Below are 27663 nucleotides of genomic sequence, written 5' to 3' on the forward strand. Positions count from 1 at the left end.
ATGGGGAGGAGGAAAAAACGGATTACTCACCAAACAGGGTGTGGAAACAGGGCCTCCGAGGTGTCTCGCGCCGACATCAGGATGACGCGCACCGAGAAATCGCGGATGCGCCTTAGGAAAACAAATTTTTAAAGAATAAAAAAAATAAAAATTTTAACTACACATGACTTTTTCTAAAAACTACATCTGCCTGGCTACTGTACAAATGGGATCACATCCCTTAAGCAACTGACTACATCTTTTATGCAACCGAAAGTCGCCATTCCCGCGAAAAGCCTCTTAGCGCAGAGGACGCCGAGAAGACGTGGTCAGCAGCCGACGTCAGATTACTGAGTCCTGGCGATGACGGTCAAAGCTACTAATTAAATCGGGTGGTCGGCCCTAGGAAAAAAGAAGGGGAAGGGTGGACTCATGGCCGCAAACATGCGAATGAGTCCGAGGCGGTCGTGACAAGAACACAGACATGCGCACTCTCTACTGGCAAGTACAGAAGGCAACAAACAATCGACTTCTACTGGCCGCGAGAAGAAACATAGTGCCTTATGGCACTGCGGTGCTGCTTTCTAGCGGCGTAAAGGGGAACTAATTGAGGCGGTGTGCTGACTTGCCACCAGGTGTCAAGAGGGTGTGCTATACACGCTGGCGACCAGGCCCGCGGTTACTTTTTCTGCCGCTAGATGTCGTGGACATCTCTGTAAGACCAGGGAGAAAGTCCTTGAATTAGCCCATCGTCTTGGCTAAGTTCACGTCAGGTCACTGCTCCCGACTTGATTTCTCAGAACAAATGTGAGGTGGAGTGAGAGGAAGGGGGGACAGAAATAGCCACTAAGGTGGGAACACAGGTCCACTGGAGACTCATTCGTGACGAGACTTGCTATTCTCAGCAGGTCTCTAAGAAGTAGCAGCTTGCAGCCCAGAAGCCACTCTATGCAATTTTGGTCATGAAGATAAATAAAATTACAAACTCGGGACGTGACTGCAGGCGAGAGAAATTTCAACTGGGTTGCCCACATCCACATTTGACAGCAAAATATCAGATAGGCCTCCTGGGAAAGGGGTCTTCGGTCCACTGGCACAAAGTTTAAACACGTGGCGTACACCGGCCTAACAAAGAGTAAATCACCCCCTTAAGGCGATTGGTGCATGGAAAATATTACGAAAAAACTAATTTAACTGTACATATTTATTTTTGATGCTTCTTTTTAAGACATAATATACCTAGGATATTTTTAATAAACTTTTTTTTACTGAGTTATGTCATTTTAAATGCATTTATTTTTATTCCAAGCCAGAATTATTTAGAAAACACATAATTATGTTAAACTTAATTATAGTTCAAGAAACGAGTGTACGAATAGGTTTCTGCACATATAAAAGTAAGAAGAAAAAATTTTCATCGTCAAAATTACAGTTTAATATTGACAATTTCCATTGATCACTGCTGGACTACTTCAGGAGCGAATTAAAGAATAAATTTAAATGAAAATGAAAACATAATTGGCAGAACACTATTGAGTTATGTATATATTTTCATATCCTTTTGTTTTTGATACGATCCGACTCAAAACATGCCCTCTGGAGTGACAGTTCTAATGCTGCGTGTAAAACTCTCGCCGCCGGGAAGAATGTCCCCGCGACGTGGCGCTGAGGGCGGCGCTTGTCGCAACCAGGTAGTCCGGCGGAGCTCCGGCCGGCGGGCCGCAGCCTGCGGGGGGAGGGGGAAGAATGGGGTGTAGAGGGATGACGAGAGAGGGGACGGAAGAAACGAAGGGTCTGTCAATGTCGCGCTCATGGAGCTAATATACAGTAATACATCTGGAGAGGACAAGGGAAGACCAGCAGAGGATGCGAGGTGAAGCCGGGTATCGGCTGGAAGAAAATGAAAAAGAGCCAAACTCGCCTCGCGCGGCCGAAGAATCCTCCAAACTTAACTCGCAACAGCTCCGAAACTATCAAAACAATCAAACTGAAAATTTTACTGGAGTATCTATAAACATTTTTCCCCACATCGCTTTAATATTTTTTTCGAAACATGAATGCTTTCATTTTTAAAAATTAAATACTTATTTACTGCCAAAAATTTTTGTGATTACGCAGAGTAAATTACAACATCGAGGAAAATTTTTTGTTTGCAATTGTAAGTGGGGGACACTAGCGTATGAAATAAGGAAGAAGCCTCAAATTTTATTTATATACCCCTTTTGACGCATTCAACCCCATACTTTTATTTTTACAGAGAGTTGAAGTGGGAATAATGTTTCAGTGGGTAACACTACCGACATATGTCTTCGGAACGCACTTTTTTTTGTTATTATACATCTCAAAATTTATAATTTCATACGCAATGTATATAAAAACGAATTCTTACTTACCTCATTTAATCTATTACAAACCTCTTGTAATATACGTGTATTAGTAGAAGAACCAACGTAACATGCAAACCTTAGGTAAACACTGGTAGAGAATTGTTTGGAATAACTGTAATGCTATGCATATACTGACAATGTAAGAAACTTCCAATTTTATTAATTGTTTGCATAAGAATTAATAATTTTAAAAAAATCATAGAATAGGCCTTTATAGTCTGAAAACCTTTCACGTAGTTTCAAGTCGCGTACATAAAAGTTTTTTAATATATATAATTACCAAATATTGTTGAATATATTTAACATTTTTATACATGTTACAACACACATATAATAATAACAAACCTATATAGTATATAAAAAGACAAACGCCAAATTTTAGCATTTTGTATTTATTTTCTCTGTGTGAATAAAATAACAGTTCTTAACGTAGTTGCTAATACTGTACTATATTTCTAAAAAAAAATTACGAAAACCCCTGACATCGTCACCATAACAATTATAAATTTGCAAAATAATTAAGGCACATCTTTTAATGCTACGAAGCACACTCTTAAGAGAAATGTTTTAAACTTAAGTTGGGATGTAACTAATATCTTAAAAGCATTCTGAAACCGTTACTTTGAGGGAAACCTTAATATACCGAACACCATACCATCCTTTAATCGAGTACGATTTTCGCTTCTTAAGACCCATTTGTCTTCAAAATGCACTGTACTGTGTGAGTAATAAATCAGTCTTAAAATCAGTTAATTATTTTATCTTCCTATTTCGTATTCTAATTGAGATAAATATCAGATAAGCATGTGTTACTTGTATCACGACATCAAGGTATTATTTATCAGTAATTAATATTTCATTTTATTTTTTTGTTAACTAATGTGCATAGGGCAGTGCACTAGACATCACTACCTGTGTGTAGTGTTGCGTTACACTTTTTAACGCATTAGAGTTTACATAAAATGATAAATTCAAAATTTCGTTTAAAAGTATAAATATCAGAGATCAATTTAATTAATGTCCAGTATAACTCAGTCAGTAAAACATTCGGAAATATGTATAGGACCTGAAAACCTAAATATTTGTTAACAGTTAAACTGAACTAAGATGTGTTAGAGTGGTTTTTTCTCTGTCCGTATATTAGAGGTATGGAACATCAATAAATATATTTTAAAAAACTAAAGAAACATGCTTTTAAAGATTATCAAACTAAAAAGTTAAAAATAATTTTAAAATTTAATTTATGACAATAGTATATAAGAAATACTAGTATAAACGAGAAAAAAGGCTTGAGGCGCTTTGTGCCATATTTTTTGTATATTAAGCGCCCCATGCTTTATTCTCATTTATACTAGTATTGCTTATAAACTATTGTCATAAATTAAATTTTAAAATTATTTTTAACTTTTTAGTTTGATAATCTTTAAAAGCATGTTTCTTTAGTTTTTTAAACTATATTTATTTTTAACTTTTTAGTTTGATATTCTTTAAAAGCATGTTTTTTTTAGTTTTTTAAACTATATTTATGTATAATTATCATAGGGAAATGAGTTACCGACACTACCTATTACCATCTGAGATAACTATTTGGAGTTGCAACGTCACAAAGAAATGGTAAAGTCTCTCCGAATCATTTACAGTTAGATGTATGGATATAATCTTAGAATTTACCAGGAAAAAAAAAAAAACATTTTTTTTCCGGCGTGGCCGGGAGTAGAACCCACGATCGCTGAATCCGAAAGCTGACGTCTCAGAAGTTTTTTTTAGGTTTTTAATAGGTTTTTATCTTTCGTAATTGTCACAATACCTACATGGTTTGCAGGGTTATTTAGACATACCAGCAGTTTCCTGCTCTTTTGCCAAATTTTTACATATTAACACTTCAGTTTTTACATGGCACAGAATATATACATATCATAAAAGGAAACTTTAAAAAACCTTTTGTCTTTGCCTTTGGAGCCATTGGGCTCAATGTCTTCACATCACTGGGAAATGCACACATTATTACATTTAGTATTATTTACAAAGAATTAAAAATGAATAAATACAGATAAGTGTTACAAGAAAACTGAATATTATTGGTTTAAAAACTAAGCTATCAAACAAACAAACAAACAATGCGCTATGGTTGCCGTCCGTTAATGGCTACACCGGTATGGCACTGTGGTTGGCGTCCATACTATACACATATATACATGATATACACTGCACTTTCACTTTGGATGGTGTCCCATTGGAGATCTTGGGGCCGCCCAGTCAGGGTGGCCTGCCGGGGTGGTAATCTGTAATGAGTTTATGTGGATAGGGTCTGGTGATGTCGTGTTTGCCAATGTTCTGTATCAGTGTAGACGGGTGTTGTGCAGCTTTGTGGAAGAATTTGTCTGTGTATCGTGTGACTAGAGATCTTGGTGATTGTGTGTTTGCAAGGTCATGTAGCTGTATGTTGGTTACGTGTCTGTATTTCCCGAGTGTGGCTCTGAGTAGTTTATTGAAACATGTATTTAGTTGGTGGAAACGGATGTCGGGTACATGGGCAAATATTACTGATGCATACAATAAGATAGGTACTATGTACGCCTTGAAGAGGCGTACACGGTCCTGGTCTGGGAGGGGGCTGTATGGGCGGAGTATGGGGGAGAGCGAGTTGAATACGCGATAGGCCCGGGCAGTGGCCGACGAGAAGTGCTGTGAGAAGCGCAGTGTGCGATCCAGTGTCACACCGAGGTATTTCACTGAATCGCTCCAGTTGATCACTGCGCCTCCCACGAACAGTGCTGGTGGCTGACGGGGGCGGCGTCTGGTGAAAAGAATTGCTTCTGTCTTGGCGGGGTTGGGAAGGATTCCCCAGGACATGAACTAGGTATTGACAGAGACAGTGCTTATCAGAATGAAATTACAGAACTACTTTTGTGCAAGGAAATGTATTTTACAAATACATTTCAAGAGAAATCACCTTTAAATGAAATAGATCTTGCTGACATGGAAGAAATAGACTTAAGGTGGGTTTACGATTGAAAATTAAGAATTAAGACTTAAGACTTAGTCCTGTACTTACCATATGACTCTATGTAAACTAGTGGAATGGTTTATGATTGTCGTGTGTGAATTTTGACGGGTCGTGTGCGAACCATATGATGACTTAAGACTTAACAGAAATGGTTATATTTTATATTTTTCGTTAAGACTTAAGGGAAGCGACCAATCACAACAAACCGGAACCTTTCAACCGGAAGTTTATGTCTTATTATTGGACTGAGCGAGGCAGTATTTTGGGTTAGAATTCGTATATTTGTAATTTGTAATCATCATCCATTTCGAAAAATAGATATCCCATTTGTCAATAACCTATTTCAAACCTGCTTCTCCGTTTCGAACAATGGCCGACCATGTGTTTTGTTCTGTGATTGGTTAGAATTAACGACTTCTATGGCAATCATAAACTGTAAAATGTAGTTTTGACTTAATTGTGTGCTCGATGTTAAGTTATAATTCTTAAGGAAATCAATCGTAAACCCAGCTTTAGATTTAGAGGCCAGGCCCCTTTCAAGTGACGAAATTTCTCTTGAAGGGCTGAAATATGTTTCTGGCTATATAGCTCACCGTTTCAGAAATAAATATCCTGACCTTGGCACTACGGATTTCAATTCGGAGGACGATAGCTGGATACATTTATAATCAAAGGGTAACTTAAAATGTCCCACTAATTTTTTTTTTGAATTAATAAAGATCGCTGAAATGTGTTTTGATAATATTCATGGCAACAATTTGTGCAAAAAAAAGCGGATTTTTGAATCACTGACTAAAATTATTTGCGGAACTACTGAAAATAAATATCCAGAAGAAGTTTTGTCAGGACAAGAACGTATATGCGTATCAAGTATTTGAACATGAAATATTTTAACGAACAAGACCAAAAACGCAAAGAAAGAAATAAGATGAGGAAAACTACCCTCTAAGATTTTTCAGTGTGATAGTGTCCACTTTCCTTCACCATAATATGTATGTACATAATTTATTTACGATGTTTTTTAATTACTTTATTTAAGAAAAGCATTTATTGTGAATATCGCAGCAATTATGTAGGGCTTAAGGTATTTATTGTATTCCAAATATTGAGTATGTCATTTTTATTGCCTTTATTAAAAATAATATATATATTAACAATGTAACAAAATTGCGATATTTTTGTATTGCTATTGCAATTTCGTTTCTTGTAAACATTATTGTAGACTTTTTCATATTGAAATTAAATTTTCTATAGGGTTGTTTGTATTTTAATTTTACAGTTATAAGATTTTTTATATGTTGTTTACTGTTTACAAACATTTGAAAAATATTTCCTTAACCATATTTCCATTTCCATGGCAATAGTCTTGTTAGCTTTTCGGGTAACTCTTCTACATGGATGATAAGATGGTGCGACATCTAAAACATATCACACCACCTTTACATAACTATAAAACTAAGAGGTGTTTTCTTTACATAATATTAAAGCACAATGTTTCCTTGTGGCATAGGTGATTTAGAATTTCCATTTATCTAGAAAAATGGGCTTTCAGAATGTTTTTTAACACACAGTGTTTGGGAAGGTTTTTGAAGAAAAAAATTGACTACGCGTTTTATTTTTTTGCAGCTGAATTCAGGCACTTGCATGAAATATAATTAATCCGTAGGAAGCGCAATGGTTTAAAGTATTGATGTTGAAGATTTGAAAAGATTTATTGAAATAGTGTGAGAGAATGAGCGAGTTGAGTGAGAAGAGTGCGGGAGTGGCCACATGACGTCTGCGCAGTTGCGGACAAAAAATAATCCATTCCGCCTCCCCATGGCGAAGGATGAGTGAAAGAGAAACCTGATAAACCTTCCCCTCCTCCGGGCACGATAGAACCTTATCGGCTGTGTGTTAGAGGGAGAGCGAGATACAACCTTCGAGGTTTTGTTAGTTCCCGCTAGATGGCAGGCCGCAGAGCGACCACCAGCGACACCCTTCCCGTATGAAGGCCATCTCACCACTGACGAGCTGGAACTAAGCTCCTGACCTCCCTACATAGTAACGGTCACCCACATAGGCATCTAGACTCTTTAGTGGTCATATGATACAAAATTCATTGTTTTCGGGCCTGTGACCGTTTTTACCGTGCACCAATCGCCTTAACAACCAGATAAATTAAAAAAATAAGATTTCCAAAAAAAATTTAAAATTATAGAAAAATAAAAAAAAGGTGACGAAATGCCTAATTTCCGGCACAAAATAAATTATCATAATCAAGCTTGTGATAATCACTGGTCGATGACGAAAGTGACCTTGTGGTTGGTGTTGAAACAGAAGACACCAGGGATAATCATTTTTATTATAAACATACACGGAAGATGAACGTAGCAGAGAGATGGGAAGATCCTAACATATTGGTTGACAGGCTAAGACTTCTACATGGTTCGCTTTGTGCAGGAAACTATTCGAGCATCAAAGAAATATCCTTCATACTTAAAGAAATGAGGGAAGCTGGCTACATAAAATAATGGTTTCCATTAATTGCATGTGTACTTAAAGAAAAATTAAGATTTTTTAAAAATGTACTTTATCATTTCTCGAAAGCTCATATCTAAATAAATTTATAACTAAAAGGTGTAAAAAAGTCACCACTGACATCCAAAATGTATATTGATAAAGTCATGCATGTATTCATGTCATGTTCGATAAAAAAAAGTAATTGAAATTAGTTGGAGCATTTTGAGCTGTTGGAGCAGTTGGAGCATTTGTAGCATTTGGAGCATTTGGAGAATTTGGAGCATTTGGAGCTGTTGGAGCATTTGGAGCTGTTGGAGCATTTGGAGCATTTGGTGCATTTGGAGCCTTTGTAGCATTTTGAGCTGTTGGAGCACATGGAGCGTTTGGAGCCTCTGGAGCTGTTGGAGCTGTTAGAGCATTTGGAGCAGTTGGAGCTGTTGGAGCTAAGAATTAGTCGTTTCACGTCTATGCAGGGCTAAATGTTTATAAGATTGCTGGCTTTCGCAAGTGATCCTTTAGTAGGATAGAAATAATGTAATAAATATTATGTTTGTAAAAGAACTTGCGGTGTTTTATTTCTCGAAGCTGACATTTTTCTGGTATTTAAATTAAATTTATTTTCAGCTTCGTTCATAGATCAAAGAAAGTTTCGATTCAATATGTAAAATAATGTGTGATTTTTTCGGTGAATTTTGAAATTTTTCCCGAACTAATAAGTCAATAAATACAAATATCTAAAATGGCGGTCGTAATGGTTTAAAGGATGATGGTAATACATGATTTTAAGTCTCTTTTAGGACTTTGATAATAATTTATTATAATAATTATTTTTTCCATAAAATTATTTTTTTGCATCATCCAAGGATCAAACCAAGAACAGGAATTGATATAATCAATCATTTCTTTAATGAGTGAATTTTTTGATGAATTTTGTAATTTTATCCAGAATTTCTAGCTAAATAATTACACGATTCCAAAATGGCGCCCAAATTTCAAGATGGCAGGCACTTCAGTAATAATAAATGATTACTGCACTCTAGCGGGTAAAACTTAGACAAGTATGATGGTAATGTACTCTATAAGACGAATACACGCACAAGATGGTGTCCTCCAGCAGACGAAAACAAGATGGTGGCAATGACCTCTAGCAGGTGGTAGCTCCTGGTAGCATGTACTGAACGAGAAATGGCGGATCCATGATGGTCGTCAAGGTAAAATCATATTTCAAGGTCAAAGTAAAATTTCACTGTTTTTTTTTTTGCTCTAATAGTTTCGAAGCAAGGACAGGAATCGAACTAATTAATCAGTATTCTAATAAGTAATTTTTTTTTTAGAATCTCTAGCATTAAAATTATGTATTTTCAAGATAGCGACCGTAACGAAAAGTGCAACGGTGTTTTTTAAGATTTTTATTATTTCATTTGATTGATTAATTTTTTTAATGATTTTTAAATTTTTTCCCGATTTTCTAACAAAACAATTACGGATATTCAAGATAGTGACCGTAACGATAATTGTTACAGTTACGTCTTAATACATGATGGTTGTTCTGTCTCGAACAGGTGGTGCTATTATTACTTCAAATAAAAAAAATTACAAGTCCGAATAGGCATGTTATTTTTATATATACCTTATTTAATTCTCAGTCTGGTAAATGTCTCGATGGCCGTGCGGTTAAAGGCGTATGATTCCCAATCTAGAGATCAGAGCTGCGATGGTTCGAATCACAGCGCTTCCAATGTATTTTGTTAAAAAATTTAAATTTAATATGTCGATAAGGACCATAATAGCAATGTTAGGTAATAGAACATCGACCTTATGTGATGAATCAGAGCGACGCTGACGCTCTCTATGAACAAACAGCAGAAATAAAGTCCTTGGTATCCAAGATGGTGACCTCCAGAAGAACAAAAAAAAAATAAAGAGCTAGGCTGGCGCTCTCTAGGAACAAACAGCAGAAACTAAGTCAACGTTATCCAAGATGGCAGCCTCCAGAAGAACAAAAAAAATCAAGAGCGTTGCTGGCACTATCTAGGAACAAAGAACAGAAACAAAGTCGACGGCATCCAAGATGGCGGCCTCCAGTGGAACAGAAAAATTAAATATGGCGGTCATGACGAAAATTTCATCATAATGAGTGGGGCGCTCTATTTAAATATGTCGGATCCAAGATGGCAAAAAAAAAAACAAAAAAAAAACAGATTTAGGTCGAAACCGTAGTTGTTTATTCCTAGATGTCTTAAAATTGTAACGATCGTAAACGCTGAATTTTTTTTTACATAGAATGTAAAGTATTTCCCCAGTATATAACATTATTTTTTCAAACGTTTTCTTTTACTGTAAGTTCTCACATGCTCTGTGGTTTTTAAATAAAATCGTTTGACTCAAAGTTTTTTGTCCTAAAGTCATTTGTCCTAACTTGGTTTTTCATAATGTCGTTTGTCCTAAAATCGTTTGTCCTAAAAGTCGTTTGTCCTAAAGTCGTTTGTCCTAAAGTCGTTTGTCCTAATGTCATTTGTCCTAATGTCGTTTGTCCTAAAGTCGTTTGTCCTAATGTCGTTTGTCCTAATGTCGTTTGTCCTAAAGTCGTTTGTCCTAAAACTCAGAGTAAGGATTTATCGATACTGGAACCGTCGTTTGTCCTAAAAGTCGTTTGTCCTAATGTCGTTTGTCCTAATGTCGTTTGCCCTAAAGTCGTTTGTCCTAAAACTCAGAGTAAAAATATTTTGAAGCTGTTCCATCGTTTGTCCTAAAATTCGTTTGTCCTAAAGTCGTTTGTCCTAAAGTCGTTTGTCCTAACGTCGTTTGTCCTAAAGTCGTTTGTCCTAATTTTTAGGACAAACGAAATTAGGATAAACGCTTTAGGACAAACGATTCTAGGACAAATGCCGCACCCCCTCGTGGAACCGCTAATTAACATAAAAATAACAAAGAATATTAACACGCCCGGTGCTACAAACATTTCCCTACGTTCTTAAGAAATAATACAACAAAACTTACCACTTAGTGCGGTTGTAGATGCTTAATGCATCTTAAAAGCTTAAAATCACACAATCAAGAATTTTGGCGTTACTACAACATGGCGTCAAGGTGCTGGAAAAGACCGTCGGTGGTCTGTAAGTGCAAGACGAAGAAGGACATTGAACATGGCACTCGTAGAGAGTACCTTTTTTAAAACAACAAAAATTGATTATTCCTGTAGCATTAATTCTATTACAAAAAAAGATTGACTTATAATTTCTTAAATATACCTTCACATATTTACTATAATAATTAAATTGTAAACACATTATTCATAATAGATTCAAAAAATACATTGACACAATAAAAAAAAACTTGATGTGTTCAAACATTTAAATTACACATAATTATAATTATTACAACTTCATTCAGAATTAACTTTTAAATATTTAAATGACACATTACCATTAACAAATACCAATATAGAATACAGAAAACGTGTGGAAACCAGTTCGCCCAAAAAAAAAGAAAAATAATTATAAATAAATAAGTTGAGCAAGTGCCACCAACATTACAATGGCACAGTAGTGATGAATTATTTGCGGTTGTTCGTGAACTATGTCTGCACTGTGGTGCTGTGTTGAGAAGAGGATAACCGATTTATTTTTCTTTGGAACGTAGGACGTGAGCGTCATATCTTCTGTAAAGGCAAAAAGGGACGAATTTACTTCTCGTCGAGGACTAGGATAAAATTCATTTGGAATTTCCCTTTTATTAGCTCTCAGTGTACCAACAAGTGTCAATCCTTTTTCCAACAAAGCTTGTGCTAAAGGTACGGAAGTAAAAAAATTGTCTGTCGTTATACCTCTACCAGAGTGAAAATATGGCTCTACAAGTTCCATAACGACTCTCTTTCCTTGCTTCACTTCTGTTTGTTTGTTCACCATTCCAGTGTATACTTGAAGGTTGCAACCATAGACAGTTTTGCTATCTGCACAAATCCAGATCTTTATTCTGTAATGACCAGGTTTTGATTTCATATAAACCCGGAATGAGCAGTGTCCCCTATAAGTAGCAAGCCTTTCATCAACTGTTAGATTGTCATGAGGTACAAAATTACGAACACATGCATCGGTAAATATATGAAAAACATCTCTTATAGCCTGCAACTTATCATTTTTCAATTCAATACAAGCCTGTCTCGTAGCAGGATCATCAAATCTAAGCATGGAACAAAGTAACTGAAATCTAGTTCTAGACATAGTAGCTGTAAAAAATGGTTGACAAAATGCTGGATCAGAAGCCCATAATTATACCACGCTTACCTGATTATTGTGTAGTTTACCAGCTGCTATCAAAATAGCAATAAATGCTTATATTAAATACTGCGCAGTGCAGTCGTCATGCGAAGAACTAATTGATGCAGGTTCTGATAGCTCAGTAGGTAAATTCATCTTCCTAAGGTTTTATTTGACTTCTGAAAATTTTTCAAGATGACAATATATTTAACCGTTTATTCAATGCAAGGGGGGTATTTCGATTACCCCAGCAGAAAATTTTTTTTTTACACATTCCTGATAAATAAAGCTAGTTGGTGCTGACACATTTATATTGTTTGAAATATTATAAACGAATAGAAAAATTTACAGCTTTGAAAAAAAATCACTGTCTTTTTATTTAAAAAAAAAAAAAACATAGTGGGGTATTAAACCGTTTATTCAATGCATGAGTTACCAAGGGGGGTATTTCGATTACCCCAGCAGAAAAAAATTATTTTATAAATTCCTGATAATTAAAGCTAGTTTGTGCTGACACTTTTATATTGTTTGTAATATTATAAACGAATAGAAAAATTCACAGCTTTGGAAAAATATCACTGTCATTTTTATTGCAAAAAAAACATAGTGGGGTATTTTGACTACCCCCCTTGGTAGTAGAAGGGTTAACCACCCTTGGGAGATGATTTTCGGAAAAAGTCATCCTGCGTAACATAAGGAACATTACTGTCAAGTTTCAAGTTTGTAGGATATATACTTGAAAAAAAAAAGCAATTATTTATATTTAAATTCCGCACAAAATTTCAACGGTGATGAGGACTGCACTAACAATGAAATAGTTGTTGCCATAGAGACGAATGAAGCATCAACAATGCTACAGCCGTTGCCATGGTTATTTTCTACCAATTCATCACAACATACACCTCTAAACCTCTTAAATTGTCTGTGTTTCTCTACTATATTATGCATGTTTTATACATACAAACCTTCCTCTTGAATTAATCTATCTATTAAAAAAAACCGCATCAAAATCCGTTGCGTAGTTTTAAAGATCTAAGCATACATAATGACAGTCAGGAGCGGGAAGCGACTTTATTTTATACTATGTAAGATACAGATTACAAGCGGAGTTAATAAGGGATGTTAATTATCTGTAGGTAAAATTTAATGTGGAGTGGGATCTTAAATTCGCGACTCTAATAACACAAACTCCGCTATTTCTTTTCTTCTCCAACACTTAACCCTGATTTATATTGTGTAGTTTTTTTTCTTCTTTTGTAAATATTTAACCTCTACCCGTATTGAACAACAACCTTAATTAAATGAGTTAATTATATTATTAATTAATTGAATTTAATAGTTTTGCTTCCTGTGTCGACCGACAACCTGAATTGAATAACAAAATCTTCTTAAACGCAAGCGAAGCCATGGGATAAAGCGAGGAAGTAATAAATGTGATGGATATTATTTTTATTATATTTTAAGAAATAAATGTATTATGTATCATTTATTCATTTCTTGTTCTACAAACTGCTAAAATGTTTTATATATACACACATGTACATACAAACACAAACACTCACACATATTAGGTGCGTGGATATGTATGTATGTATGTATGTGTGTGTGTGTGTGTGTGTGTATATATATATATATATATATATATATATATATATATATATATATATACACACACACACATACTTTCCTTGTGCGCTTTGTTAGGCTAATATTATAATATTCTGATGCTGCGGCTAAAACTTACTTTGAATATATATTACTTTTGACACGAGTAACTAAGAAATTTACTTTATCTTAAGTGAAGTATAACATACTGACTACTTGTAAAACATTTATTTTATAAAATTAGTTGTACAATTCTTTATTTTTTTTATTTTTAGACCAGATTTTTGTAATGAAAAAGGTGTGGGACTAAGTAAGTTGAATGTTTGGATGGGATTTAGCATGTTTTCTTTAAAGAAGCAGTAAAAATAACTGATATCAAAATGAATGTAAAATTCGAACAATTTATTATATTTAGTTTTTTAATTCAACTTTGATTAATTATTGCTGTAAAAATGTGGTAATAATAACAGATGGGCTGGGTTAACATTCAAAAGTGATGTTAACTAGTGAGAATTATAATATATCATATTTCAAAAGAACGTGTGCGCCACGTTCCAGTGTAACAATGCAGTAATAAAATAGTAAGTGAATCAATTAATTATTTCTGTTTTTTAACACATTAAATAGTCATAATTGATTCGACACAAAAATATCACCAAGAAAGTATTGAAATACATATTATTTTACTCCGAACTTAAATCGAAACTGAAATGTTAACACCACACATAATTGTGCAAAAACAAACATATTAAAAATGTAAATATACTTAAATATTTGTTTTAAAGCAAATTTAATTAAAACGCAAAGGTTTGAACCAAGTAGGAATTTGAATAATTAAAACTTATTGGCAGTTTCTAAAGAGCAATGTGTGTACTGTTGATAAAAATAAAACCTTTTAAGTGTTTTGTAAGGAATTTCCGAATAGAAAAAAAGTTAACATGAAGAAAAAAATACTAATATAATATAAAGTAAACTAATATATGCAGAAGAGGAATGTGAGGGGAGTATGTTTAAAATAATAGTTTTACAATTTATGAAACACGGATTTGTTGCGTTGTCGAGGTGTATATAATGGTGTAAAGATTGTTTAACATGAAATAAAGGAACCTTTATTAAATTCTGATAATATTTATTTGAAGAGATAATTGACCCCTTCCCTTTCCTCTCTTCCAGGAGAATCTATGTAACAAATTAACGTCTCCGAGCAACGCGAAAGACAGACCGAAAAAAAACACTAATTTATTATTGTAATAGACAGAATTGATAAAAAAATGCATTAAAATATACACATTGCTCTTAAAAGTAGAGAAACTTTAAAGTATATTTAATGTAAAGAAAGATGGTTTGATTAGTTAGCAAAACGTAGTTAGGTACACACTGATGGCTAGCGTCTCCCTTCTGAGCTCCTGTACGTGGCTGACAGCAAATAAAGACGAGAATACAATCGCATTACTTAATAAGGTACATGTAAATGAAAGACTGTAACGCTATAGGCGTGTAAGCTTGACAGGAGCAAGGCACTGAGACTAGGGATTGCAATACACCTAAGTGGAATCCCGCAATCCCGCGGGATTCAGCATCATCTGAAGGCCTGGAGGATCCCGCACTGGCTTGTGGATCCACATCGTGAATTTGTTGACAAATCGCGCAAAATTCAGTCAAATTTGCCGCTCTTTGAATCGCTTAGCGCGACGTTGCCGCTCCGTCGTTCTGCATCTCGCGTGCACTCAGACATAGCCGCGCCGCCGCGCCGCCGTCTCACTCGCCAGTTGGCATTTGACTCGCGCAAAAAACATGGGTGGTTTCGCAAACAATCCATCGTCGTGTTAGTAAAGTATAGTTTTGTTTACGTTCATTTAAATAATTTCTGCCTTACCTTGATTCAAGATAATCCCATTGAATTGTGGTAACTTTTTAGAGAAATTTTATTAGCTATACACGTGAGGTGTATTACATTAATTCATGTACAAAACCTAATCTATTATTTTTAATTGCGGGTACTAGTAAAGTATGGCTCTTTCAAAACCACATCTGAAGAATTTTGGTGACAGTAATGTTAAAGGTTAATGGCATTAATTAAATATGTCTGAAGGCCTAACGTGTTCTCAATTTTTGAAAATCAGTCAACGTTATATCACTGGCTTAAGAACCCACTTAAAAACAAAGCAATGCTTATAAATAGGTCAGTTACGTCCATTTATAAATACAGATGCCAAAGCATCCACTTTAAAAAATGATGATATTGAAGAAGAAATAATCTAAAAGAAAAGTAAAACTATCAGACGGATATTTGATAAAAGAAAATTCGATGTGGCTTCATACTTTAATGTTAAAACATAAACACAATTTGTTCATACAAATGTTTTCTGAACAAAACATTAACGCAAACCGTTATTTTCAAAGCCTTGTTTTCGCCAAACGAAAACTAAGCACAGAGTGACTCACAACATTTAAAGTAATTTGCCCGCAAAGTAAATCAAATCGGAGACTTCGAACGAGAAAGTTAAAATCACGTCTAGCGAAAGAGGAATTAATTTCTTACATATGCAAGGTTTAATTCAATACAATAAAATAATAACTAAGCCTACTGAATTTGTAAACATTAAGTGGCGCTCACCCGTCATGACAAATAAAACTAGTGTGAAATGGACGGCGTGTGCATTTTACGCCTTTAAATCTAATAAAATGCACGCACTTTTGTATGTTGTAAGTGAATCCGATTAAATGTACAAATAAGGCGTTTATAAATTATACATTTGTAATAGCAAAAAATTGCGTCTTCTTGGTTAGAACTTTTGCAATATTTTTTAATGATGTTACATTACATGACACTTGTGTTGCCTTCTTTAAACAACAACTAAATCTGATTTTTTTTTGTTAAATGTTTATTTCTGTATTCACTTAAATATAGGTAAGAAAACAATGATGTCAAATTTTTTTTGCTACTTTAAAATATTTAAAATGACTCTATATGTATAAGGCCTATACCATACATTGCCAAACATTTCTAAAAATAATTATTTGCATTAAAAGTTATGAAAGAATTTCATCATATGAGAAGAATTGTCATCATTTTTTTTAATTGTATAAAGATTTACCAGCATTATGTATATTTTTATGACATGTTCAGTGAGATTGAAAAGTTAAAGAATAGAAAGAGTATTTGAACATAAAGACTTCCTACTTGCTGCGGAGGAGATCAGTCACCTAATGGGCTTGGAAGTGTAAAGACAGCGGTGGATTTTTTTTTGTCTTCCCGAGGTTTAAATACCCTAATTGAATTAATTGACACTAATAATTTTTTTTTCATGTGACTGGTTTCAAATACGTATTAAGGGCCCCGCCTACCGGGGCACACATACAGTGTGCAGAGCTTCAGGTAAAACAACGCGATTTCAAAACTACTCAAGATATCCGAGTGGGGCCTATTTACGAATAGCATTTAAGAGTTCGCTGAGGGCCGAAACGTACTTTTAATTTCGGATTAGGTTTTTAAACTGTATTTTTAGAAGCGTTAAAATGCCTAAAACGCGTGTTTTCAGAATAATTTTTAGGCATAAAACAATCAGTACAGATTCTTGAAAGTACTTAAGGGGCTTGATAACACCTTTATCTTCATTTCTCCGCCATATAATGTTACGGTCACTCCTCAAATTTCACAGTTATCCTGTGACGACGAGACGAATGCGCGCCAGTTCAGAGCCTTGCGCTTAGAGGCTATACCGCGCTGGAAGCACCAGCGAGCGTCGCGCTTATCATCCCGCCTCACTAACACACATACACCCCTGACGAGGCGGGCCCCTTAATATAAGTTATATTTATAAATAGTTGTCTGAAGAAAGGAGAATGAAGAAGAAAGGAGAATGAAAAAAGAATTCATAATTTTTGTAATTTATTTCAATTTTTCTTTTTGTTTATTTTTTAGTTTCTAGGTAAAATTGGAATCTGGGATTCAAATTTCACTCGAAGCATCAAATTCTACCTGAGTTATGGAACTTTATTAGATCTGTTATTTTTCTGTCAAAGTAATACGTCAAAATTGGGTAGAACCCAACTTTAACAACAATAACAACTCTAAATTATGTTTTCGACTCGCCAGACCTTACTACTTGCCAGAATTCAGAAATTTGTTAGTCGATGAAAATGATATGTAATTTTGTTCTCTTTTAATGATAAAATATTCAAGTTAACCAACATGAAATATCTGTTTAAATGCTACTTTCCTTATTCATTTAATTTAAAGGAATTTTGTAACTGGTAAAAATAACGACAAAATGTATGTGACTGCAGAAGTTACACTAATTATTTTGGCAACCAAAGTCAAGTAAACTTTAAAAATACAGCAGTATGAATCAGTCCACCGAGAAATATCTTCAGGCAATATATATATATATATATATATATATATATATATATATATTACATTAATCATACTGTTCCTGAGCTTACTTTTACTATCCATAATTTATTTGTGTTAACGCTTAGTAGGCCCTTACTTCAGAATTTTATTTTAAAACGATTTCTTTAGACTCATAAAAAAATTAAAAACTTTGTTTTAAATTTATATATATATATATATATATATATATATATATATATATATATATATAAATTTAAAACAAAGTTTTTAATTTTTTTATGAGTCTAAAGAAATCGTTTTAAAATAAAATTCTGAAGTAAGGGCCTACTAAGCGTTAACACAAATAAATTATGGATAGTAAAAGTAAGCTCAGGAACAGTATGATTAATGTAAGGTTATAAAATTAGTTCTTAAAATAACGACTCTCTTAAACAATTAACATTATTGAGTTAAAATAAGATAGGATGGCTGGTCGCTACAGCATTATCAAATATAATTTCGAAACAAAACTCATAAACTTTGTACGTGTTTTTGGCATTGTTTTCTTGATAATCCAATACACGATCAAATTCTATACGACAATCCGTTTGAAGTGTATAACACTCTGTCACTAAGATTTTTTTTTTTACATTTCCATTGGCCTACAACACAAACTTTAGATGATTTACTTACAAATAACAAATGGTTGAAGTAATATCTTGTAACGTGTAATGAAACCATTGAACTATCAAGTATACATTTTAAATTTGCATGATTATAAATCCCTGCAGTAAAAAATAAAATTTACATATACAAAAAAAGCATATGAAATATGTTGATTTCAAACTTTTGTCACAAGATTTACCCGCAAGTCTGCTAAGTATGTATTTATTAGACCAATTTTTAAACTAAAATAATACTATTTAACTGTGAATTGCACATAACGAAAACTTAAAAAAATGTTTCACTGTGAATTTATTGGCTAACTTTCTGTGTTATATGGGATGATTATGCATTTTCTATAAGACGTCGACTAGCCGTAGTAATTAATGCATTTTTTACACGTAATACTTCAGCGAACAAACATTATTATTGAACATTGGACTGTGAATTAATTTTTCCATTTCACAAATGACCAATAAAGCTGAGCTTTATCAATTAAACAGAATAACATATAATTTAAAATATTTGTTTTAATTACTCAGTTTGAAAAAACGAAGAGTTATTTGGTGTTCACTATTACAAAGAATAAACCAATTGTATTGTTTCCAGTTTTAAAACCATGCAAACAAAACTACCCATCATGTTTTATGCATTACTAGCTAAATTAAATGGCCGTTATTTCCATCATATTGGTAATTGGATGTTAACTTTATTTTTTAATTCAGTTGAAGTAATTTTTGTTAGATTGCGCTTCAAATAATTTAGGCTATGTTTTATATCATAGTTCAACTTTGTGTTTCAATTTGAGATAAGCTAATTTTTTACTATTCTACAATTAATAATACATAAAATTTATTTCTTACAGATGTTCTTTGTTAAATGTACCTACTGTGTGGAAATGCCATAGTTAATAAAAAAAAGTTTAAAAAATGTAGTATTTAAAGTAACCAATAGAAAGCACTCGTGGTAAAGATGGTTAGGTATTTATATCTATCTAGCGGGCAAAGTGAGAACGATTTAGGGACTAGCGGGCAAAGTGAGAACTATTTAGGGACTGCATGAAAGACCGTATGAAAACCTTCGCCACAAACACACAACCGAATGTTAACAATTCAAGATCCACACAACTTAGAAACGTCATAACGTAGAAAGTCACAACTTAGAACTATCACAAGTTAGAAACAACTTAGAACCACCATAACTTAGAAACACGTAACTTAGAAACACGCAACGCAGAACCACACAACTTAGAAACGTCATAACGTAGAAAGTCATAACTTAGAACTATCACAAGTTAGAAACACACAACTTAGAAAGATCATAACTTAGAAACACGTGACTTCGAAACACGCAACGCAGAACCACACAACTTAGAAACGTCATAAAGTAGAAAGTCATAACTTAGAACTATCACAAGTTAGAAACACACAACTTAGAACTGTCATAACGTAGAAACACGTAACTTAGAAACACGTAACGCAGAACCACGCAACTTAGAAACGTCGTAACGTAGAAAGTCACAACTTAGAACTATCACAAGTTAGAAACACACAACTTAGAACTGTCATAACTTAGAAACACGTAACTTAGAAACACGCAACGCAGAAGCACACAACTTAGAAACGTCGTAACGTAGAAAATCATAACTTAGAATTATCACAAGTTAGAAACACATAACTTAGAACTGTCATAACTTAGAAACACGTAACTTAGAAACACGCAACTCAGAACCACACAACTTAGAAACATCATAACGTAGAAAGTCACAACTTAGAACTATCACAAGTTAGAAACACACAACTTAGAACTGTCATAACTTAGAAACACGTAACTTAGAACCACACAACTTAGAAACGTCGTAACGTAGAAAGTCATAAGTTAGAACTGTCATAACTTAGAAAATTCTAAGTTTTGTGTTTCTAAGTTGTGTGTTTCTAAGAAGTTGTTTGTTCTAAGTTATGACAGCACCCCTCGTCAGTATATCATAAGCGCGGGATCTCTTGAGAATGGGAGGGGTGTTAGGCTCTGAGCCGAAAATTACCGAGCCCACCCGAAGGTGTCCGGCATAAAATATATTAGATCTTACTGGAGTGACTGCACGACTGAGGCGCTATCTTTTGGTGGCGAGAAGAAGTACTAATAAATCGACCTGTGGCCGACGAGTGTGTCAATGCTAGGAGTATATGGAGTAACCCATGTTGCCACCTAGCGGCCCGAGACATAAGGAGGAGAAAGGTTGTCGTTACCTCCGCGCGAGCGTTGGTGTCGGCGCTGCCGACGCCCACAAGTGGCGTTAGTGACCACAGCCGTCGCTAGATGTCGTTAAAGTCCAGAATCGTATCTGCGGCTGTCAAGTCTGAGATGGCCTTGAATTCGGTTACTGTCCCCGTGAGTTCACAAGCGGTCATCGCTCCTGGCTTCACTTCTGAGAAGAAAGGGTGGGGGAGCAGGGGGGGATGGCTTCAAAAAATGCATGGTCTGTGGGACGCAAGGCCCACGGGATCCTCCTGTCGTGTCTTGCTGCTAGTGAACCTTATACTGATTCGTGACAAAGTTAGCAGGGCTCAGCACTGCTCCACAAGCTGCTGTAGGCAAAAGTAGTCATGCGGAGAAATTAAGTTACCGGCCTCCGACGTGTCTACAGGCGGGAGAAATATTAGCCAGAATGCTAACCTAGCATTAGGCTGGGAAAAAAAATCAGCTCGCCTCTGAGAACAGAGGCTGAGGGCCTAGTCGTAAAGATATAAGATGAGTAAAAATAAATAACTTTCCAAAAATATTTATGATAACAAAATTTTAAATAAAACGTGCCTAAATACCTAATTTCCGGCACAAAAGGTAATGTGTTCATCATGATAGTGACTGAAACCCTATGAAAAGGTGGGCAGTTTACGGTAAGAAATGGCCCTCAGTGAATCATTTTTGAAGTTACAGTGTTTTAATCCATTAAAAAAAAGCAATCACAACATTAGGGAAAAAAGAAAATTAAGGAATGTTACTAGTTGGATGTGCATTTTGTTTTCTGAATTGCCAAAGGGAGCAAAAATTAGTGATAGCTGTAGAACAGAAATTACAACATTACAACTTGCTGCTGCTTCTTCTTCTTCTTCTACTCACCAGGATAACGAATTAAGTTCAGATTCTGATAAAGGTCCCAGTTTTTCTGCATCCTCAGATGTGATTGGTTCATTAAATATTTCACTACAAGGGCTAGGAGAATCTCCTATTAATAGGAAAAAATTCAAATCAAAAAGTTATGCAACCAGAAAAATTAAAACAATTGACTCCACAATCAAAAGGTAATTTTTTGAGTTGCCAGATAATTTCTCTGAGGATGATGGTGAAGATTTATAGGAATCAGTTTTGCAAAACCTCAAAGCCAATTTCTTGTGTTCTACTAATAGGAGCAAGAAGTTAATGTTATTAACCTGTTTACCACCAAATTGGGAAGTTAGAAAAATAATGCAAGAGTTTGATGCGCCAAACTACATGGTACGACAATCAAAAAAACTCTTGGCTGAAAAAGGAATGTTAGAAATTCCTAACCCCAAACCAGGCAAACACCTCTCAGAATATGTAGTTGAAGCTGTCCATTTATTTTATGAAAATTATGAAGTCAGTAGAGCGATACCCGGTGTTAAAGACTGCATAACAGTCACTGAACCTAATAAAAATAAATCAAAAATATCAAAAAGACTTATTTTGTGCAATCTGAAAGAGGGATACACTTTATTCAAGGAGAAATTTCCACATATTAAAATATGTTTTTCAAAATTTGCGGAGCTTCGTCCAAAGCATTGTATTTTAGTGGGTTCTAGTGGAACACATGCAGTGTGTGTACGTACAATCCATCAATATGTCAAATTGATGATTGAAAATGCAATATTATGTGATTTAACAAATGGAGAATTCAAAACCTACAAACATTGCTTACCACAAATGGTATGCAATCCACCAACAATAGATTGCAATATTGGACATTGTACATATTGTCCTGGTACTGCAGCAATACAGACTATCCTTGAGAAGTTATTTGAAGAGCACCTGATAAGAAAGATCACATTTCGGCAGTGGATTTCAGTTGACCGTTGCAATTTAGAGACACTGCAGAAATCATCAGCAGATTTAATAGATTTACTCTGTGACAAGCTGTCACTCTTAGTCCGCCATGACTTTATTGCAAAACAACAGACCTCTTTCATGAATCACTTAAAGGAAAATTTAAAAGAATCTGAATTTGCCATCACACTCTACTTTTCAGAAAACTACAGTATGGTTGTACAAGATGAAGCCCAGACTATCCACTGGACTAAGGGACATGCCACAGTTTACCCGTTTGTGATATATTTATTATAAAGGAGAAAAAAGAATTGAACATTTGAACTATGTTGTAATTTCTGACTGCCTAGAGCACAATACAGTTGCTGTTTACACATTTCAAAGAAATTGGGTTGCTTTTTTGATTACAAAATTTAAAAACGTTCCTCTTTTTTTTTTCTTTTCAGATGGGTCTGCTGCCCAATATAAAAATAAGAAAAATTTCATCAATTTGTATTTTCACAAGCAAGACTTCAACATATCAGCTGAATGGCATTTTTCAGCCACAGCTCACGGTAAAGGGCCTTGTGATGGAGTTGGAGGTACGGTTAAGATATTAGCAGCTAAAGCTAGATTGCAATGGCGCTATGAAAACCAGATCTTGACCCCTTTCCAGCTTTATGAATGGGCAGTAGAAAATATTTCTGGTATTAATTTCTCTTTCACTACACAAGAGGATTACATAGTCAGAAATATTTTTAAAAGATAGTTTCAATCAGGCAATTACCATCCAAGGAACTCAGCAATATCATGCATTTATACCTGTTGAATCAAGCACATCAAAAATTACTGTGAAAATATTTTCTGGAGCTACACATTCATCACAAGTAACTGTTACAAGATCACTAGACAAACCACAAATAGGAAAGTAAAGGGCTATACTGCAGTTGTATATGACAATAAATGGTGGCTAGCTTATGTTATGGAGAAAAACGAAGAAATTGATGAAGTGAAAGTAACATTTCTCCACCCTGCTGGACCATCACAATCCTTTTCTTATCCAGGGAAACCAGATGTATTATGGATTCCTCTCACAGATGTGTTATGTACAGTAAATCCTGTGACACCAACTGGAAGAATTTATGTGCTATCTGAAAATGACACTTTTTTTCAAGTACTGTAATTGAAAATTGCAATCAAACATGTGAGTGATAATTTCCTTTCTTCAATTTATTTCTCATTTTAAATTATTGTGCAGGGGAATCTTGCATATATTGTACTTCAGCATAAAGTATTTCTCATTTTAAATTGAATTCCCTGTAAAATTTAATTAAAAAATTGTTCAGTTTAAGATACTTTCAGGGTACAGAATATAATTATCTGATTTTTTTTGGTGTATTTTACAACAAGATTTTACTGTATTCTGTTATGCTTTCCTTTGCTGCCAACATTTAACCTGAGGTTTGACAAAAAGTGCCATTGTTTTCAATTAATTTTACTATGAACCCATTAACTCTCTACTTTTAAACTTTGTAGACAATTTAATATTTGTACAAAAAATTTTATAGAATTTTTTGAAAAAATATAAATATACTTTTTCCAAAATTTTAAATTTAAATTTAAAAATTATTTTGAAAATTATTTTTTTTCTAGACATTATTGTGTTAGATCTCGTCCCCCTTATGCCAGAACCACGAATGTGCAAAAATCACTTTTTTTATATGTACATAGGTAGAAAGTATTTTTAAATATCTATGTTTTGCCATAAACACGAATGTTGTATCTCTATTCCTGTAGCAATAATTGCAAGTTCTTTTTACACGAAAGTGGAATATTTGCATTTTTTGTTATGCCAAAGTAGTGAATGTGGTACATTCGTGAAATGGTCTTGAAATATAAAATTATTCTTTAGCTAAAATCACGAATGTGGCACATTCGCGATTTTGGCATTTCGAAGGTCATGCAACATGTAAAATGAGAACGTCTATTTGTTACATTCATTATTATAACTTTACCAAAACAATTAAATAATTATATTCACTTCATGAAACGAGCTGTTTTTCATGAAACTTATAGCATGTATTTTTATAATAGTGACTGACTCATCCCAGCACACGCACGAGTATACGTTATCAACGACTTGTTTATACGGCATTACAAGCTGTAATACAAAACCTGCCTATCTGCGAAGTGTTAAGTTACGATGATGACATGGTTCACAGGCAGCTAGGCTGTATTGTGCGACAGTAATGTGATACTTGTTTCCTCCTTTTCCAATATTCTGCTATAGCTCTGATAACTCTGGCACACAGTTTCCTTCAGTTTGGGTAAAGACAGGGGAGAAGTTAGTCAGTCCCATGTGCAGTCCAGTTCAAGAGAGTTGCTTGTTTTCATGATGAGTGAACGTACACAAAAAATTATTAGTATGGCCCAGAGTATGTTAACAAATAGTTCAGTTCCCAGGCCTTCGTCCAGCAACGCAACCATGGGTACGTCATTATCATCAAAGTCAGGTATGTGTTAAGGTAATTTGTCAATTTTAGATTAAGACTTGTATGTGTTGCACAAACGGTATATTTATTTATTTTAACACTTCCAGATGGAGAAGAATCAGATAATCCATTATGCGACATAGAAACATCAACAGGTGAATATAATCCAATTACAAGTTCCGGTAGTAGTGACAGTGATGTTTACAAAAGTACACAAAAAGCAACATCAAACAAAAAGCAGTGGAACAAAAATAAATATCGAACAAAAAGTGGAGGAGCCAGGAAGAAACTCGGAACACGAAGTGAAGGTAAACATTTATTCATTCTGTATTTTAAGGTAGTCAAATAAGAAATTATTGTTTATGCACGTGTTTATTTATTCTCATTTTGCAGAACTGGAGAACAAAGGAAACAAGAATATCACCAAAAAAATAGAAACAACCAATAATTGTAACAATACATCCAAAAATGAAAATATCAGTGACAATCAAGAATGTGGAAATTTTTCGACTTGTGGCGACATAATTAATGAAGTAACTGACAAAGTCGTTGAAAAAATTGATGGAGGCAAGTATCTTATTATTAATGCTCATTATTTCAATACGTTTGCAACAAAGTTTTGATAAAAGACTGCACGTGTTAGCATTTCTTGTAATGTCAATATTGTCTTATTTGATCACCTAACAATATAATTGCTGACCACTGTCATGGGTTTGTTCTATTACCTTACGGGCTTAAACAAAGCTAAAACTGGTTTTTCAAAACGTGTTGATGTAAGTGTAAAGAGCCCCTTTGCTATAAGTTATATCTTTTATTATCAGGTATTCAGAAGAAAAGAAAAGGTGATAGTAGCAAGTGGAAAAAAAATGTGAGAAAATGAAGAGAATCCATGGAGAAGCTTACATTGGAACCTCCGGAGTAGAACGACCAGGTCGCCCATTGCTACCGGTTCCATGTGAAGGTAAACGTAGACATAAGTATTCACAGCTAGTGAACGATGAGCAGAGGTTTGCTTTATATACTGCCTTTCGGGGTATGGAAAGCTCTGATAATCAACGACAGTTTATTGCTAGCCACATTGAACAGAGACCAAAGAATCGAACGACCAGACAACTAAAAAAAAGCAGAAGACAGTATACCTATGTATATACCTTTGAAGTAGACCGTGAAAAGAGATGCGTATGTCGTGATTTTTTTATGGCAACACTGAATATCACAGATGCTTTAATAAGAAGTTCTGTTGAAAAATGCAAATGTGGTGTATCTGAATCCGACAGACGAGGGAAACATACCCCTCATAATAAGTTTTCGGAAGAAGACGAGAACCGTATCCGACAGCATATTTTGGGTTATCCTTGTGTTGAATCCCATTACTGCAGACAGAAGAGCACAAAAAAGTATTTAGATTCCAGTTTGAATATTTCCATAATGCACTGTGAATTCCAGGCAGAATGCAAAGATAATAAGTTACCTTCTGTGTCCCTTGCTAAGTATAGAGCAATTTTTAATGAGTATAATTTGGGTTTTTTTTCCCCAAAGAAAGAAAATGCCGCAAATGCCTGGCTTACGATTCACTTACAGGAGATAAGCAAAAGGAAACAGAAGAGCATGATAGACATAAAAGAAAAGCAGAAATGGCCCGCCAAGAACGCAACACAGACAAATTAGCTGCAAGAGATGATCAACAAATTTTGGCCTTTAACTTTGATTTGCAGGCTGTTTTAAATACTCCCATAGGACCGTGTGGGCAAATATTTTACTTACGAAAGTTAGCAGTGTATAACCTTACATTTTACAACTTGGGAAATCAAGACGGAACATGTTATTTGTGGAATGAACTTGAAGGCAAGCGAGGAGCTATTGAAATAGCAAGTTGCGTTTATGATTATATAATGAGTCAACATAACATCGAAGAAGTTCGAATGATGTCGGATAGTTGTGGTGGACAGCAAAAGAATGTAATTTTTATATCAATGTGCATGACGCTTTGTCAGACTCATCCAGGGCTCAAAACAATTGATGATAAATTCTTCGAAACAGGACATACTGAAATGGAGTGTGATTCAATCCATTCGAAGATAGAAAAGAAATCCAAGAATGTTCCTGTTTATGTTCCTGAAGGGTGGGCACAGATAATTCGAACAAGCAGGAATAATCCTCACCCACTTGTAGTGAGAACAATGTAGCACGACGATTTTCTTGACTTTAAAATAGACTCAAAAAGAGTTCCGAAAATTCCCACCAGATCCATATGTTGGCTACATTACGAAAAAGAGAAACCTCAATCGCTGTTCTTTAAAACTGATCTTAACGAACCTTTTCAGGCAATACAAATAAAGAGGACAGCAGGAAGGCCCTCAAAAACACAAGGGTCACAAAGGCATACAACGAG

At 34.6% G+C, this 27663-nt stretch overlaps 2 protein-coding genes across 5 annotated transcripts in view; both read left to right on the forward strand.

Annotated features, from left to right (window-relative positions):
• LOC134527242 (BTB/POZ domain-containing protein KCTD20) overlaps positions 1-27663 on the forward strand; it is a 276293-nt gene that overhangs the window by 79027 nt on the left and 169603 nt on the right. The gene's annotated exons all lie outside the window — the stretch shown is intronic.
• On the forward strand, positions 20295-26899 carry LOC134527239 (uncharacterized). Of its 2 annotated transcripts, none has more exons than XM_063359734.1 (2): positions 20295-25579; positions 25665-26899. In XM_063359734.1, the coding sequence occupies exon 1, from the start codon at positions 22159-22161 to the stop codon at positions 23095-23097; it is 939 nt and encodes a 312-aa protein (XP_063215804.1). In that variant the 5' UTR covers positions 20295-22158; the 3' UTR covers positions 23098-25579; positions 25665-26899. The 2 variants fall into 2 exon arrangements, with proteins under 2 accessions (XP_063215804.1, XP_063215805.1); XM_063359735.1 differs by having other exon boundaries at positions 20295-25292; positions 25379-26899.

This window comes from Bacillus rossius, chromosome 1 (genome assembly GCF_032445375.1).
Source record: "Bacillus rossius redtenbacheri isolate Brsri chromosome 1, Brsri_v3, whole genome shotgun sequence".
NCBI lineage: Eukaryota > Metazoa > Arthropoda > Insecta > Phasmatodea > Bacillidae > Bacillus > Bacillus rossius.

Excerpts from the sequence above, each read along its gene's own strand:
- LOC134527239 (XM_063359734.1), top strand. The coding sequence starts at position 22,159 with ATGTTATTAACCTGTTTACCACCAAATTGGGAAGTTAGAAAAATAATG.